The sequence below is a fragment of the Triticum urartu genome, chromosome 7, assembly GCF_003073215.2.
Source record: "Triticum urartu cultivar G1812 chromosome 7, Tu2.1, whole genome shotgun sequence".
Lineage (NCBI taxonomy): Eukaryota > Viridiplantae > Streptophyta > Magnoliopsida > Poales > Poaceae > Triticum > Triticum urartu.
In genome coordinates, this window is record NC_053028.1 from 147,273,427 (window position 1) to 147,289,304 (window position 15,878).

General features: G+C 40.6%; 1 protein-coding gene across 1 annotated transcript; it reads right to left on the bottom strand.

Annotated features, from left to right (window-relative positions):
- Positions 1-3,446: 3,446 nt before the first annotated feature.
- On the bottom strand, positions 3,447-7,301 carry LOC125519871 (galacturonosyltransferase 8). Its single transcript, XM_048684646.1, has 3 exons — positions 6,433-7,301; positions 4,752-5,276; positions 3,447-4,174 (listed from the first exon to the last, which is right to left on the bottom strand). Exons 1-3 carry the CDS (start codon positions 7,180-7,182, stop codon positions 3,896-3,898), a joined length of 1,554 nt encoding a protein of 517 aa, XP_048540603.1. The 5' UTR covers positions 7,183-7,301; the 3' UTR covers positions 3,447-3,895.
- Between the last annotated feature and the right edge of the window lie 8,577 nt (positions 7,302-15,878).

Below are 15,878 nucleotides of genomic sequence, written 5' to 3' on the forward strand. Positions count from 1 at the left end.
CCACACCAACCTACTACATCGCTAGCTAGTACTCTTATCTTGCTATATTGTAAATAAATAAGTTCACTGGTCGCTAAGCAGTAAACGTCAGTTCGTCATATACTACTACTTGCATTCGTCCTCCTACGCTCCAGTGTGAATACACTGTTTCTTTTTTGTTTAACACGAATACACTATGTTCATGTTCAGTACACCAAGGTTTGCATCATCACTTCACAATTTTTGCATGGATATCTCATATCTGGGCCTCCGTGGATACAGTAGGTGCGACATGCCTACCTAGTTGTTGGTGTCTTTGACGTGTGCCCTCGACTTCTTCCCTTGTACAATTCCCAACGAGGAGAAGGATGCTTGACCCAACCCGATCGACAATCTCCCTTGTATATTGTCGGTGAGGACCAGTTCATACCTTTCCATGCACTTCTTGCTTCATGCCTGCCGTTTTGTTTATTTAGGGCGACTGTTTGATCTGGTGCCAAACATTAGTAACCACTATTTTGGGTAGCCAATAATTGGCAAAAACCAAACCATACTAGTGATAACGTTCTTAGGGGTAATCAAAAGTAGGCTGTTTGATAGCACACCAATAGATAGCCAAGCTTTTAGGTTTGTCGAATGCTTGCATGCTTAAATTAGGGTAAGAAAGCGGAAATCCCGTTTGGTGACCGAGCTCCAATGAGACCTCCAAATTCAAAATTCATATTTTTATGTTTCAGAAAATTCTGAGAAAAAAACACAGATATATATGAAGGCATAACGCACATGTGTGTAAATTTTCAAGGCAAAATACGTTGAAATTAGGGCTGCGTAAAAAAACAAATCTAGGGTTGTTTAACACATGACACTATTCATCCTTCTAGGCCATGGATTTGTCTTTTTTGTGCAGGTCGCAACTCAAGGTATTTCATCATGAATTTTTTACACACATGTGGGTTACATCCTTACATACACGCATATTTTTTCAGAATTTTTTGAAACATAAATCTTTGAATTTGAATTTTTCAAAAGTAAAGGGCTGCATGGAGCTCGGCCTCCAAAATGCCATTTTCGTAAGAAACTATTGTCTAAACAAGTATAATTTTTATAGGGGGGTCGAGAGAAAATTGACATTCGGTTTGGTAAGTTTAATTTATCTTGTTTCAGAGGTTACATTTCAAGATCTATTACACAACAAATCATCACATTTTAAAACAAAAAACCAACAAAACATTATGTACTACTCTAAAACAAGATAAATTGGCCAAGTCAAAAAACATAGCACAAATATGAAAATCAACAACAGGCATTGGATACATGCATTGGATGTCAAAACAAGTTTTTTTTTGAGAGAGAGAACGTGAGAGTATGTCAAAACAATAGGCCCTGAGACCATTCGACACTTGTTGTTTGAGTGCCCAGTCGCCACCGAGGTTTGGAAGCTGCTTGGATTGCATGAGGTAACCACTAAAGCCCTGGTTTTGGACAGATCTGGGGAAGTAACTTTAGAATTCCTTCTCAATCTTCCAGATAATCATATCCATGTGTTGGGACTCCCCAAATTCAGAGAAACAATTGCCACTTGCTGCTGGTTTTTGTGGTGGGAAAGAAGAAAGCTAACACACGGAGGAGTAAAGCTTAATGCTTCACAGATTAGTGTAGCGGTGAGATCACTTGCTGCTAACTATATTAATGCTTATTCTCCAAAACCAAAGATCCGACAGGCTGGCTGGATGAGGCCGAGGAATGGGTACGTCAAGCTGAATGTGGATGCGGGGTTCGACCATGATTCGCTGGAGGGATCTGTGGGGGCTATCATTAGAGACCACAATGGTAATTTCGTGGCAGCGGCCAATGAAAAACTGAACATATGCTATGATGCAATTACCGCAGAAGCAATTGCAGTAAGGTTTGGCTTGAATCTAGCCCGTGCCGCTGGATGCAACAAGATCGAGTTAAATTCGGATAGTCTTGAGGTCATCAACGCGCTTAAAGAAGGGAGTTCTTCTTCGGTTGCCAGTGCCATCTTTGATGACTGTTTTTTTATGTCCTTAGATTTTACTCATATCATCTTTGAACACTGCTGTATAGATAACAATAAAGTAGTTCATGAGTTAACTAGAGTAGTTAAATTCAATCCTCCTGGTGTTTGGCTGGATACAGCCCCGGGGGCGGTTATCCCCCTGATTGTTTCTGATGCTACTATTGTAGCTAATTAATAAAGGAGGTGTTGAATGTCAAAAAAAAAGTAGTACTCCCTCCAGTGCCGAAGCCAGGAGTTCAAAGTTGTGATGTCAATTCAAAATTGTGATGTCAAGTAGTTATATTTAGATTAATTCTATATTATTTTTTGGAGAATTTCTACTGTTTTGCCTTAATCTTGTGTAGTCAATGACTACACAGAACACCCTTGGCAGTTGGCACCGCCACTGACTCCCTCCATTCAGAAAAAATTGGCATGATTTTAATTCAAATTTGAACTAAAACACGACGCGTTGAATTGTCAAGTAAACGGGCCAACCAGAGAGAGTGGGTAGGTTTGGTGTTGAATAAGGAAGTGGACTCTTCCTAAAACAAGGTTAGGCAGCCAAATTACGTCAAATCACTAAAACAAAAATGAACAGCTCAAAAAGTTGTGCAGTGTGTAAATTATTATTATTATTGAATTATTTGGATTGCTTACCAGATGTGTCATGTGATTGTGTAAACTATTTAATACTATGTTTAAAATGATCATAGAGTTCAGAATTGATATCCATTTGTAAAAACATAGTCATGCTTTTCTATTGCGAAACAACAGATTTATTATAAAAGTTCATTGGAAGTACAAAGCACCCTAAATGTAATAAAAATTACATCGAGGTCTCTGAACGACCGCTACGCCCTCAGAACGAGTTGCCGATGCGCCGCTAGTCGGTCTGACCTTGTCCATGACAGTTGAAAAGTTTTCTTGCACATGATCCTACGGACCAGCATCTTGGAATCATAATCGTCGTCATTGAACCCTTGGATCGATTTGAAGCACCGGCACCAAATCTCGCTATCGCACACGTACGGTAAGAAAACCTAACCTCGTTGTCCCAAGAAGGCAGCAGGAATCTACATCAGAGCTCCGTCGACTTGATCCCGCCCGACAAATTCAAGGAGGACCGAAGCCCGGAAGATCAACTCAAAAATGAAAACACCGCCATTTGAACACTGGCCCGCGAGGATAAAAAATCCTAACCTAAACTACTAGACGAAGCCGAGACACCAAAACTCCCCTAACTGCAGCCAGCCGAGGCGCAACTCAATCAGATCTTGGGGAAGTGTATCAATTCTCACATCCGTTTCACAAACGAATGAAAACGGAAACAAAACATGAACATATTGTCAAACGACAAAAAAAAACCTCTACCTCAATCTGAACGTGACTCTGATATCACTTGTTAGATAAAACGAGGGAGTCAAGATGCAAATTTGTTAAACCGTGCGAATGCGTAACTTCACTATAATAGAGGAATTTACATAGAAAAAGTCGATTTAACTGAACTATTATACAGTACTAGTACCTTATATAACACGGCAGCAAGTTTACAAGAACTAGACGGTGGGACTACATGGTATATATATAGAGGCCAACAAATAAGCGTACTTGTGTACTCATACGTGCCAGTACCAACACAAAGCTATACAGCACTCAGTACTAAGTATAGCATGAGACATAGAATTCGTATCACAATTTTACACATTCACAAGACTAATCTCAGGCAAGTAGAATCGCAAGTGATTGTTTTCGAATTAGAAATGAAAACCGGTTTCAGGACGGCAGTCATCTGACAGTAAAAGATGTTCGGCGCTGTTCCAGCTGAAATGTTCCCCAGTTCCAATCTCCAAACCTTTTCCATTTCTGCAGAATAAATGTCAAGGCTTCCTTCTTCTATGGCGGTGCAAAATTGCATTGACGAATGAACGAGTCGTCGTAATCCACGTATTTTGTCCAGAGCTGCCTGAACTGGTTCATACCAATGTCCAGCCAAGGCTTCATGTTCCCATTGAAATGCACAACAGCAGCGTTTCTAATCTCCTCCATGCTGATGCTTGGATTATACCCGAGCCCAAGGACATGCCAAGATTTGTCAAGAGGCTTTGTCGTCGAGTAGAATGTGATTAAACCTGGGGGCAATGTTCCCAACTTCCATAATAACCGGTTCTCATTCTGAAGATGACACATACAGCAAAAATACATATATCAGATATGCTCCATTTAATATAACAAATTAAGTATTGACCAAGTTTTCCCATCACGGTGAGCTAGGGCATCTAGAATTATAAATGCTACAGTTACAGCCTTTCAGGGGTCATACAAACGCTAAGTTCAGTAAGTTGTCTTGTTGCCCTGCTAGGCTAATAGTGCAGGCTATATAACCTCAGGGGATATAGAAAACCCTAACTTCTGTTACTTTCTGTCCAGCTAACCTATATCCTCAGAGGGCATGGAAATGCTAACTTTAGTCATTTATCTTGCTTTGCTGGCAAGCTATAAAGTTGGCCTTACTATAATTTAACTAGATCGGCGTGACAACTTAAACTATATTTAATTGTAGTTTATTACACAAAGTAATATTAGCTATCATCATTTATCATGAACAAAATTTCTCTTATATAGAAATGATAAGATAATTGTCCATTTGCTGAGAACAACTTAGTGGCACATGAACATTTATTGCTAATTAGAAGTTCTTAAAATTTCAGCAATAAAAGAAACGGTATCAGGGTGATGCAAGGAAACATACCTGAGTCTGCCAGTGATGGTACTGCTCGGTAGATTTCTCCCTCCTCCAAGAATTAAGATCAAAGAAGTTCATGCCATAAGCCCAGCCACATGCATTAGGATTGAACTTTGCTTTGATAAGGGGGTGCGAGAAGTTCATATACTGCCAATACCGATGAAATGACCCAAAGCATGTTTCTACTGCTCCATTCACCTTCCCATCCATGTCAATCTTCCACAATCCTGTAAGATCCCGCTGTACCACGACATCATCATCCAAGAAAAGAATCTTCTGCAGCTTGGGGTACATCTCAGGCAAGTAGAATCGCAAGTGATTAAGCATAGAAAGATACTTGGGATTCCTGAACTTCATATTGCTAGCATCTTTGGTGGCATTCTCAAGCTTATTCTCGAAATAGAATTTTTGGAGGTTTGCTGACTCCAGTTGCCGGAGCACAGGAACATAGGAGGAGTTAAGAAATTTGTAGTCTTCATATGCTTTGACCTCATAGTGTGCACCTTGTAAGTCCATGAGGCGGATTATCACCTGCAGATGCATGGCATAATTTTTACCAAATTTGCAAAGAGAATATTAAGGGGACAAGGGAATCTAGAACAATTTTTGTATTTAAGGTACACACCATTAAAGACAGATAATCTCACCGTCCGAAAGAACACCTAAACATACTGGCAATAGTGGCAACCACATTGGTAGTACTATGATTTTGAGGTATAGAACATAATTAGTACAATAATATTCCCACTGGGGTGACACTACTGTTGACTCTTTAGATCTGTTATAAGAAGATATGTATATAAAAATACTGCTGGTTATATGTGCATTACACCGAGTAAAGAATTCCATAGGAGATATACATGCCATCTTTTTACTTAGAGTATAAGGTTACACTTGTCGTTTATTATACTATTTGAGGAAATGAATAAAATTAAGAACCTAAGTCAATCTTGGTTTTGCTACTAGTAAGTAATCTCTACTCCTATAAAAGACTCAATTGGTGATGATGGTGTGCCTGCCATCCGTCATTTCTGACCATTAGATTTGCATCTAACGACTGTGAGATAAGTTGTGGCCTTTTTGCAACAATAGCTCACTTCTCTGCTCCAATTCACAGAAAATCCCTTATTATCTTGAAACCAATCTCATCCCTCCCTCGTCTCATCAAAACAACCCAAGGAATATATTTTGAGTGAAACATAATATATCTTTAGTGATATATGTATATCAAAACTAGAGTAATTTCTTTCAAGTTTGTAAACAAGTATTATTCTACTTTGGATCCGTTGCAACGCACGGGCACATCGCTAGTTACTAAATAATCATAACTGGGTGAACACGCTACTTCTACGATGATGGCCGTATGACAAATGCACTAGATAGCATTACATCTAAACAAATCATTCTCTCTTTATTATAAACAAAATTTGACGATGTCAACCCACAGAAAAGTTCTCTCATTTTAAAACAGAGCGATTTTGCAATTCGTAAAACTAACCACCAGTAACTGTTACCATTTCATTTAGATATGGTGAATAAGATTGACTCCACGGTTGACACAGAGACACCATCACCTTGGTTTTTTTTTTAAAGTACACCATCACCTTGTTATTTATAAGTATAAGATTGGACCAACGTAGTGATAACGTAGCACATATGCAAGATGGAGAAACATGATGGGACAAACCTGCATCGCCCCAAGGTTCATTCGGTCAGTCACCACATGGAAGACGTGCTTTGAGGGGTCCTGCGAGTTGGCTACGCAGGAGCGGACGACGACGGAGGCCGCGAGCACGTTATCGGAGAAGATGGCGTAGTGGAACAGCGCGGGGTCCTCCAGCGCCGCAGGCGGCGGCACCGGGTCCGCGAACTTGTCAGGCAGCGCGATACGCTCGGCGGTGAGGCGGACAGCGAGGCAGTGGAGCGGCTTGGGTATGGATTTGGCGGCGATGAGCGAGGCGAAGGCGCCGCGCTTCTTGGCGCGCGCGAGCAGCTCGTTCTGCGCGAAGATTGCATCCTTGAGGCGCTGGATTTTGAGCTGCGGGTCGAAGAGCGGCTTGGCGTCGGCGATGGCGGCGCGGGCGGCGCGGATCAGGTCCTTGGCCTGGAGCTCGAGCCGGCGCGCCTGGTCGCTCTGGGACGCCGGGTCGGACGACGCGGAGGCGGCGGCGCCTAGGTCCCGGAGCGTGGCGGTGAGGTTGCGGTGGAGGGAGGAGAGGAGGCGGAGGTGGCGCGCGCGGTCGAGGTGGAGGCGGCGGGAGGCCGCGGCGAGCGCGGCGGCGGAGGCGGCCGCGTCCGAGGCCTGCTTCCGGATCTGCTCCGCGCGGAGGCGGTCGCCATTCACGGCCGCGGACCCGCCGCCTGCGGCGGACGGCGCAGCGGCGACGAGGAGGAGGAGCACGAAGACGGAAGCGGGGAGGGCGGCAGCGGCTGCCATGGCTTCAGTGCTCGCGAGGTTCGGCAGCTCGCCGCATTGGAGGGAGAGTGATTGGGGGTTGGGGAGGAAGTGGGGATGAGACGAGAGGGATTAAATGTTGGGCAGTGGGCAGTGGCAGTGGCACTGGCAAGAGGATTTATGGTGATGGTCCTGTTTTTTATTTAGGTACAAATCACGTACCACGCGTCGGTGGGGAGTGCAAGCCGGCCGGAATTCTGGTAGTACTGGCCGTTGTTTTCCTTTTCTATAGTGGAACAGCCAGGGTAAATACTCCTACTTTAATTAGAGTAGCCATGTATTCTACGGAGTATGAGCCTCCCACTTGTACTCATATACTCCTACTCGTTTAACTTGAGACAAGAGTCGAAGGCCTTCTTTTCAAAAGAGGGAGTATAAGGGCGTACTCTTTTCGTCCGGTGAAGAGTGTACATCTAAAAGTTTTTAGGACAAATTATGGAGTTGAGTAAAAAATGCATTGAAAAGGTGCAAACCACCATCTTTCTCCTCTTTAATTACCTAACCCCAATGAGCTAAGTGCATGTAAAAATTAAGAAAACCATGTGTAGATTGCTATTGGTCTTGATTACCTTATGATGAGAGAGAAGTATTTTTTCCTACTTTATAGTACATTAGGAAGATAGAAGTGCACTCTTTTGTGGACAAATTTGAAGCTAGATGTACACTCTTCACCGGACGGAGGGAGTATATGAGGAATATAAAATGCTTTAAATAAAATTATACATAAACAATGAGTGAGTATTAATATTTATACACTTTAAGCATACATAACGCACTAAAATAATACAAAAATAAGCCAAAATAAATAAATAACATGCTTATGTCTTGTCTAGAAGCAACATTCATGTATTATTAGTTAATACTTCAAACTTTACTCGTATATTGGATATCCATATTTAAAAGGTCAGATTATCCAGCTAGAAAAATTCGATTATCGTTTTGGCCATATATTAGTAATACCATGTCTATCAATCAAACTCGGGTTCGAACCGGATTCTGGGCCCTAGCCTCCACGGGGTCTTGTTCATTGAACTCCCACCGACTGGGAGTAGACGTACGCGAGCGCGGTAGCAACGAGGACTATACATTGAGAGCCAACAGGCTAGTTCAACTCTTCGTATCACGCGTGGGGGCTCGATGCAACAACCTTCTGGTTTCGCACAGCTGCAGGCTAGTAGGAGACTCGCATCGATTGATCGGGCCAGCAAGTTACGTACAGTCATGAGCAAGGATCGATCGATCGAGTCTCGCATCCATCGTTTGGGTTCAGTAATGCGAGGGATCACTCGGGTTTAGTAATGCGAAGGGCTCTCCCAGATTCAGTAATGCGCTTGCACACGTGTGTATACAAGAGAAACACGCAAACCACCCCTCGCGGCCACAAGCCATATTATCGTGTGAGGCGGAGAAATCCCAAAAAAAAATCTCGCTCTCACTTCTACCATATTTTTTTATGTCATGGACGGCCCAAAGAATGTTATGCGGGTGCACCTTCGGCTCGTCTAGGACGAAAAGCCCATTATGTCATAATTTTTGTCATAGAAGTAGGTACCCACCATATCCATGATGATACGTGTTTTTGTCACAATTATCATCATGAAAGTGTCACTTTCATGACAAAAAATATTTTTTGCTCATAATGTCACGGATGTGTCCTTTTCCCGTAGTGTTTAAAACTACCAAAGTTCTTGACCATCACATCATTGACTTTTACATTCAAAGTCCGACCTTTTGGCCACTGATTTAAACCAACCCATCCATTGGTCATTAAATCACATGTCTTCTAGGCAATTGAAAAGGAAGTCTTAATTAACTTATATCAGAAGCCTTCACAAAATCCGGCTTCAACACCACACCTTGTTGCTTCCTTATTCTATACTAAGGAAGTATTTCATGTAAACATATCACTCCATCTATGATATTACTACCTTTAATAAAATCATTAATCAATTTAATCATATAGGGTTTCAGCCTCTCATCCACAACCTTGGGGAAAAACTTGAACAAAATAGGCAACATGCAGATGGGCCTGATTTTTTTAATAGTGTTAGCATTAGCTTATTTAGAGAGAATGATTATAATCCCAAAATTATTCATATACAAATCAAGCATCCCCAAATAGTATTCATGAAACCACAACATGATGTCATATTTGATAAAACTCTAGCATGCTTGACAGAATATAATAGGAAAACCATCACAACCAACAGCCTTATTTTTCTTCATTCCATCAACTACATTATTTATATCATGTTCATTAAATGGTTTGTAGATATCCCTCTTACCCTCCTCTAATAATCACTCACTCTCCAACAAAACATCCCTCCTAAGCCTACAACTAAATCCATCAGCAGGGCCACAAAACTATTTGTAGTCAATGGCATGATTTACAAGATTAGGAGTCCCTGTATCAAGATATCCCCATTTTAGGAGAAAATTAGTTTCTTTCTCCTCATGCCATTGGCAATTCTATGAAAAATATCCAGTGTTTTTGTCTCCCTCCAGCAACACATCTTCACTAGATCTTTTCTGCCAGTATTCTACATCCGCCTCCATCAAAGTACAAAGTGTGATCTAAATAAAACTCCTTCTAGCCAATTGTTCACTATTCAAAGGTTCTATCTTTTCCAAATCTTTCGATTCATCAGTCAAACCGACCTTATTCTTCAAAGTTTGGCCTCTTACATTTATGTCCCAACCTTTCCAATACTTCCCAACCTTCTTCTAGTTCTTAATATTATTACTTTACTCAATTGACAAATTCCACAACAAATCTCTTGATTCGGAATTAGGGACTCATGTATCATCTGATGAATCCACTTTCTTTTACACTTCTGTATCTTACTCTATCTTGTTTTTTAGTATTATCTAAAATAACTAATGAATTATGAGTTTTCCATAACTTAGGTAAATGCTTTACCAGTTTCTTCTGCATCACATCCAAGCTATATTTTAGCAATGATAGGCCTGTTCCGAATTTGCTCCGCTATAGGTAGGAAGTCATCTCTCTGAATCCAACTAGACTCAAATCTAAAGGATTTATGTCTAGTTTCTTTGTCCTCCAAAGTTTCCAAAACCAAATGGTTATGATTAGAGACCAATTTGGTTAGTTTGTGTACATTAACCAGAGAAAATATATTTTCACATCCACTGCACATTAGCAGTCTATCTAGTTTTCCCAAGGTAGGATTTCCTTTGTCATTGGACCAAGTAAAATCACCTCTAGATATCTCACTCTCTCCGAGTTCATAAGTATTAATAATTGCATTGCAGGTATCATAATTTCTATTACTGTGGAAGTTGATATTCTTCTCCTGAGAGATCTGAGTAAGTTGAAATCACCTCCAATCAAAATAGGATCCTTTGATCCGAACACACAACATCTAGTTCAAAGACTTGCTCGTGTTCATCTTGAGCAGCACCATAAATTAACACAACTACCCAGCGAAATAAGGAGCTTAGTATCAAATAACTGTATTTTTATATGAAAATCTCCTTGAGATGTCATAGTAATATCAAATCTACATGATTTAACAACCCCCTGGTATACCTCTAAATTTTCCATTTTTATTTTGTTAAAATAGAATTAGAGGAAAATAAAAAATATAACAATTTTAGTAGTGTTAATATAGTGAGTTAGTACACATTAGAGGAAATGTTACATTTTGGAGACCATGGTAATTAATGAACAAAATATATTTTTTCAAAGATATGGATACATCATTATTTATTTCTAAATATGCAATGAACTAAAAAAATGGTATGTGTATACAAGGAAGAGTCCTCATAAAAGGCAATTCAAATCTTGGGCTACCTAGAGCCTTTTAAAAAACCAAATGGTTATTTATAACCCGAAAATTTTGAAAAAATATTGTAGTACATATACATAGATGTATAGTATCACTAGTAGGGAAAATGCTAGTAGTGGCGCGGGTTTATTGGTTAGCAGTAGCGCGGGGTGCCGTACTACTGCTACGGCGCTACAGCTAACTTTTAGCAGTAGCGTGGGTTTAGACCCTCGTTATTGCTAACTCACTAAATAGCAGTGGCGTGTCCCGTAACCTTGCGCTTCTACTATTCGTCAGTATTTCACTTTTTTTGTTTTACACTTTATTTATACAGTATCATACAAGTTTTCATACAGTAGCAATTTAGAGATTGTTATGTCATTATGATGATGATGATGAGTTATTATATCATTGGTTGAAAGAAACTTGGATTATATTCAAGTGGATGAATCCAAAGTGACCAAGTTGGATTAGTAGGACGACTAACAAGTCATACCCATCATCATCATTATCATAATAACAAGTCATACTCATCATCATAGTCATCTAACAACTCATCATTCTAGCACATCACTCATCATTATATCATCATAATAACAACTCCTCCACGTCATCATAGTCATAACCAACACTAGTTAATTGTTCTTAGGACATGATGAGTACTAGTTAGGACCCGGTACCCTCTCTAAGGTAAAATAGCATAAAGCGGGATAGCCCCTGACTCTCCATTATGGAGAATGAAGATCATCTTGTCTCAAATTCGTGGGCTTCGCACCATGTTGCCTCCAAGTAGCTCCATGTGATCATTCATAACTTTTTTCCATCATTTGATTGTGAGGTCTTCATCTCTTCGAGAAATCTTATATGCACAATGAAGAACCATAGGCAGACTTGGTCGTAAGCTAATAATACAAATGTGAGTAGGGCGTTTTGGAGCACAGGCTCATCTGCACCCTGTTGGAAAAAAATCGTAGCAAATTAAAAAACAAAAAATTCCAAAAAAAATGTGCGGTAGAAAATTTGATGCGTGAGGTTCGCTCCAATTTTCAATCATTTGGACATATGACGAGCTCTCAGCAAAAAAGACAAATCGGACCAAAATAGTACATGAACAGTAAACATTTTTACAGACCCCGAATTTGTCTTTTTTGCTGAGAGCTCTTCATATGTCCAAATGATTTGAAAAATTGAGCGAACCTCACGCATAAAATTATCTACCGCATAAAAAAATTGGAATTTTTTTTGTATTTGTTTTGATTTTTCTCGTCAGCGCGGGTGCAGATATGGATTTTCCTATCAATGTCACCTTTCATGCATCCGATAAGGCACACAATCCTTCGGGATTATCTATTGAAGAACATAATAATAACGTAGTTAGCAATGTAGTTTAGCTTTAGAAGAATGTATGCGCAAAAGATGCACTGGTGTCATAATAGTAAAAATATCTTACCATGCCATTTCCATGCATGTTATCATAGTTCAACACGTGGACTAGTGGCACGTATTGACCATAATGTGGAGTTTCATAATTGTTATTTAAAGTCTCAACATCAACAATAAATGAGACAAGATGATTTTTCTCCTCGTAAGTTAGTTCAGAGCCATTAGTGTACTAGATTTTATCTACTACCTTTCATACATTTCTTGAAGAATGGAAATAAGCTGTCATTGGAAATAAGCCATCAATGATTTTTAAATAAGCAATAAAAATTACTTAACAAATTTATTTGACAAACTCACAAAAAGGTAGAATTGGAAGCGTGTCCACATCCACCCAAATGTCAATATTATCTTTAATTTCATCTTCAGGCCGAATATCAAAGGTTATTTTCATATCCTTAAATTCATAGGCCTTGCATAGTCCTCTCCAGGTTGAGCAACCAAATGTGAGCTATTTGGTGCATTAAATAGCTTAAACCAAAAAGTAAAACCATGCTTCGTCCTAAGGTGAGATCTCTTCGTCTTTGTACTCTCCTTATCTTTGAAACTGAGCTTTTTCAAGACATATGGTCTTGCATGACATGGGATGAACTATTCGAATTGTAAACACGTTGAAGCCAAAAATCACAAGTCATGCTTAATTATGAAAAAAAATACTTGTCGTCGTTACGTACCGTAAAAACGTCGAAAGTCGCCTTCAGCACGATGGTGAAGCACCTAGCATTTTACAGATGAGGCATCCTGTCGCACATACCCGGTCATCTTCGTAGTAGTCGCACTAAGGGATCCTATGGTTGCCGAAATGTCATTTAATTCTTGTTCCGACAAATCACGGGCACTCAATATTTCCTACTCTATATCACAAGTCATGCTGAAATCCACGGGAAATTCTGGCATGTTTGCTAAAACAGGACATATCGAGCGCCTGAAATTTGCCGGAACGGAAATGAATCAACATTCTGGCAAAACATAGGCCACTCGGAGTTTCGGTACAAAAAATGCCATAATTTCACAATATAACAAGTACATGACATTTTTTAAAATTCTATCAACTAAATAGAGTAAACTACAAACTATAATATAGAAACTAAAATTTCTATTCAAAAGACCTAAAATTCCTATTCAAAAGACCTGAAATTTCCTAATCTATCCAAAACACCTAAAATAGTCCAAAAAACCTAAATTTACTCAAAAGACCTAAAAAATTATTCTATTAAAAATCTACATTCTACAATCTCTACATTCTAAAACCTACATTCAAACTACCTACATTTACAATGTCTACATTCTAAAACCTGCATTCTACAAGAAAAGAGAGAGAAGGGAGGAAGGGAGAAGGGAGGGACGAGCGGGGAGGAAGGAGGTATGGAGGAGGAAGGCAGGAAGGAGGGATGGAGGAGGGAGGAGCAACATCGGTGGCGGTGGCGCGCAGGAGACGACGACTGGTGACGGCGGCAAGCGACGGGAGGAGGGAGGCAGGAGGGAGGGAGGAGAGAGTGAGTGTGGTGAGGGAGAGAGGAAACGAACGGGCCTACCCCTCCGGGAGCGCCCTCCGACCTTGTGGGCTCCTCGTGGACCCCCCTGACTTGAGACCGACGCCAAAAATTCCTATAAATACATAAACCCCCGAAAAGAAACCTAGATCAGGAGTTCCGCCGCCGCAAGCCTCTGTAGCCACCAAAAACCAATCGGGACCCTGTATCGCACCCTGCCGGAGGGGGGAATCATCATCGGTGGCCATCTTCATCATCCCGGCGCTCTCCATGACGAGGAGGTGGTAGTTCACCCGCGGGCCTGAGGGTATGTACCAGTAGCTATTGATACGTCCATTTTGCATCATGTTTTCCTACAGTTATTTATGATGTTTTTATCCATAATAATGCTTTTTGGAGTAATTCTAACGCCTTTTCTCTCATAATATGCAGGTATACACAAAGAGGGAGAATTTCGGCAGCTGGAAATCTGGACCTAGAAAAGCTATGTCAAGCTACCTATTCTGCACAACTCCAAACAAGCTAAAACTTCACGGACAATTTTTATGGAATATATGAAGAATATTGGAGCAAATAAGTACCAGAGGGGGCCCACCAGGTGGGCACAACCCACCTGGGTGCGCTAGGGAGCCCAGGCACACCCTAGTGGGTTGTGCTCACCCAGGCCCACCTCCGGTGCCCATCTTCTGGTATATAAGTCATTTTGACCTAGAAAAAAATAAGGAGAGGACTTTCGGGATGGAGCGTCGCCGTCTTGAGGTGGAACTTGGGCATGAGTGAACTACTACCTCTTGAGTTAGAACATCAAGCATATTGGGTCGTCAAAGAACTCAACTATAATTTCAAACTTGCTGGCGAAAAGAGGTTATTTGATATTAGCTCTCTAGACGAGTGGAGAACCCAAGCTTATGAAAATGCAAAATTATTCAAAGAAAAAGTAAAAAGATGGCATGACAAAACAATCCAAAAGCACGGGTTTAAAGTCGGAGAATATGTTCTTTTGTACAACTCTCATTTCAGATTCTTTGCAGGAAAACTCCTCTCAAAATGGGAAGGCCCCTATGTCATCGAGGAGGTTTATCGTTCTGGAGCCATCAAAATAAATAATTCCGGAGGTACTAACCCGAAGGTTGTCAATGGGAAACGAATAAAGCATTATATCTTAGGTACGCCTAGTAATGTTGAAAGTAATGTTATCCAAACTTTGACACGAGAAGAACACATAGAAGAGTCATGCCAGAACACTCCAGAATCGTGAAATTAAGGAGGTACATGATACGGTAAGTAAATGGACTCCGAAAATCTGCAAAAATATTTTTATCAGTTTTAGAATATTTCAAAAATTTGGAAATAAAGAAACTTCCAGGAAGCATCCCCTGGTGGGCACAAGATACCATGGTGGCGCGCCCAGGTGGGTTGTGCCCACCTGGGACACCTTCTGGACTCCGTTTTTCTACCGTATGCTTGTCCTCCAAGATAAAAAAAATCTATATATACTTCCTGAACCTATTGATCATCGTATCGCGGAGAAATCCTCGGTTTTCTTTTCTTGCTGTTTTCTGCGCAGTTCTGAAAATATGTCGTCCCAAGACTCCGACAGAGAGATCTATGTCTCACATCTCATTGCTGACCCAAAGACCTATGGGGACTTATCCCCTTATGGTCGAACTATAGATGACGAAGAGGATGCTCACTTGATGAAGATCGATAATTCAAGATCGGAGGAGGAGGATGTCCCTCTACCTCAACCTGGGGATATGCACGTGGAATTCAAGAAGTCAAGTCTTCCTAAGAGAGCTAACTAGTCTAAAAACCAATCTATTCCTTTTTGTTTTAGGCGAAAAAGCAAAGGCGATTTATGTGACAAGATCTTGAAGCTGGAGTTGGAAGTCGATGATTTAAAGGAGGAAATTGCTATCTTCAACTATATTATGAAAAAGTTGAAGGCACAATTGTC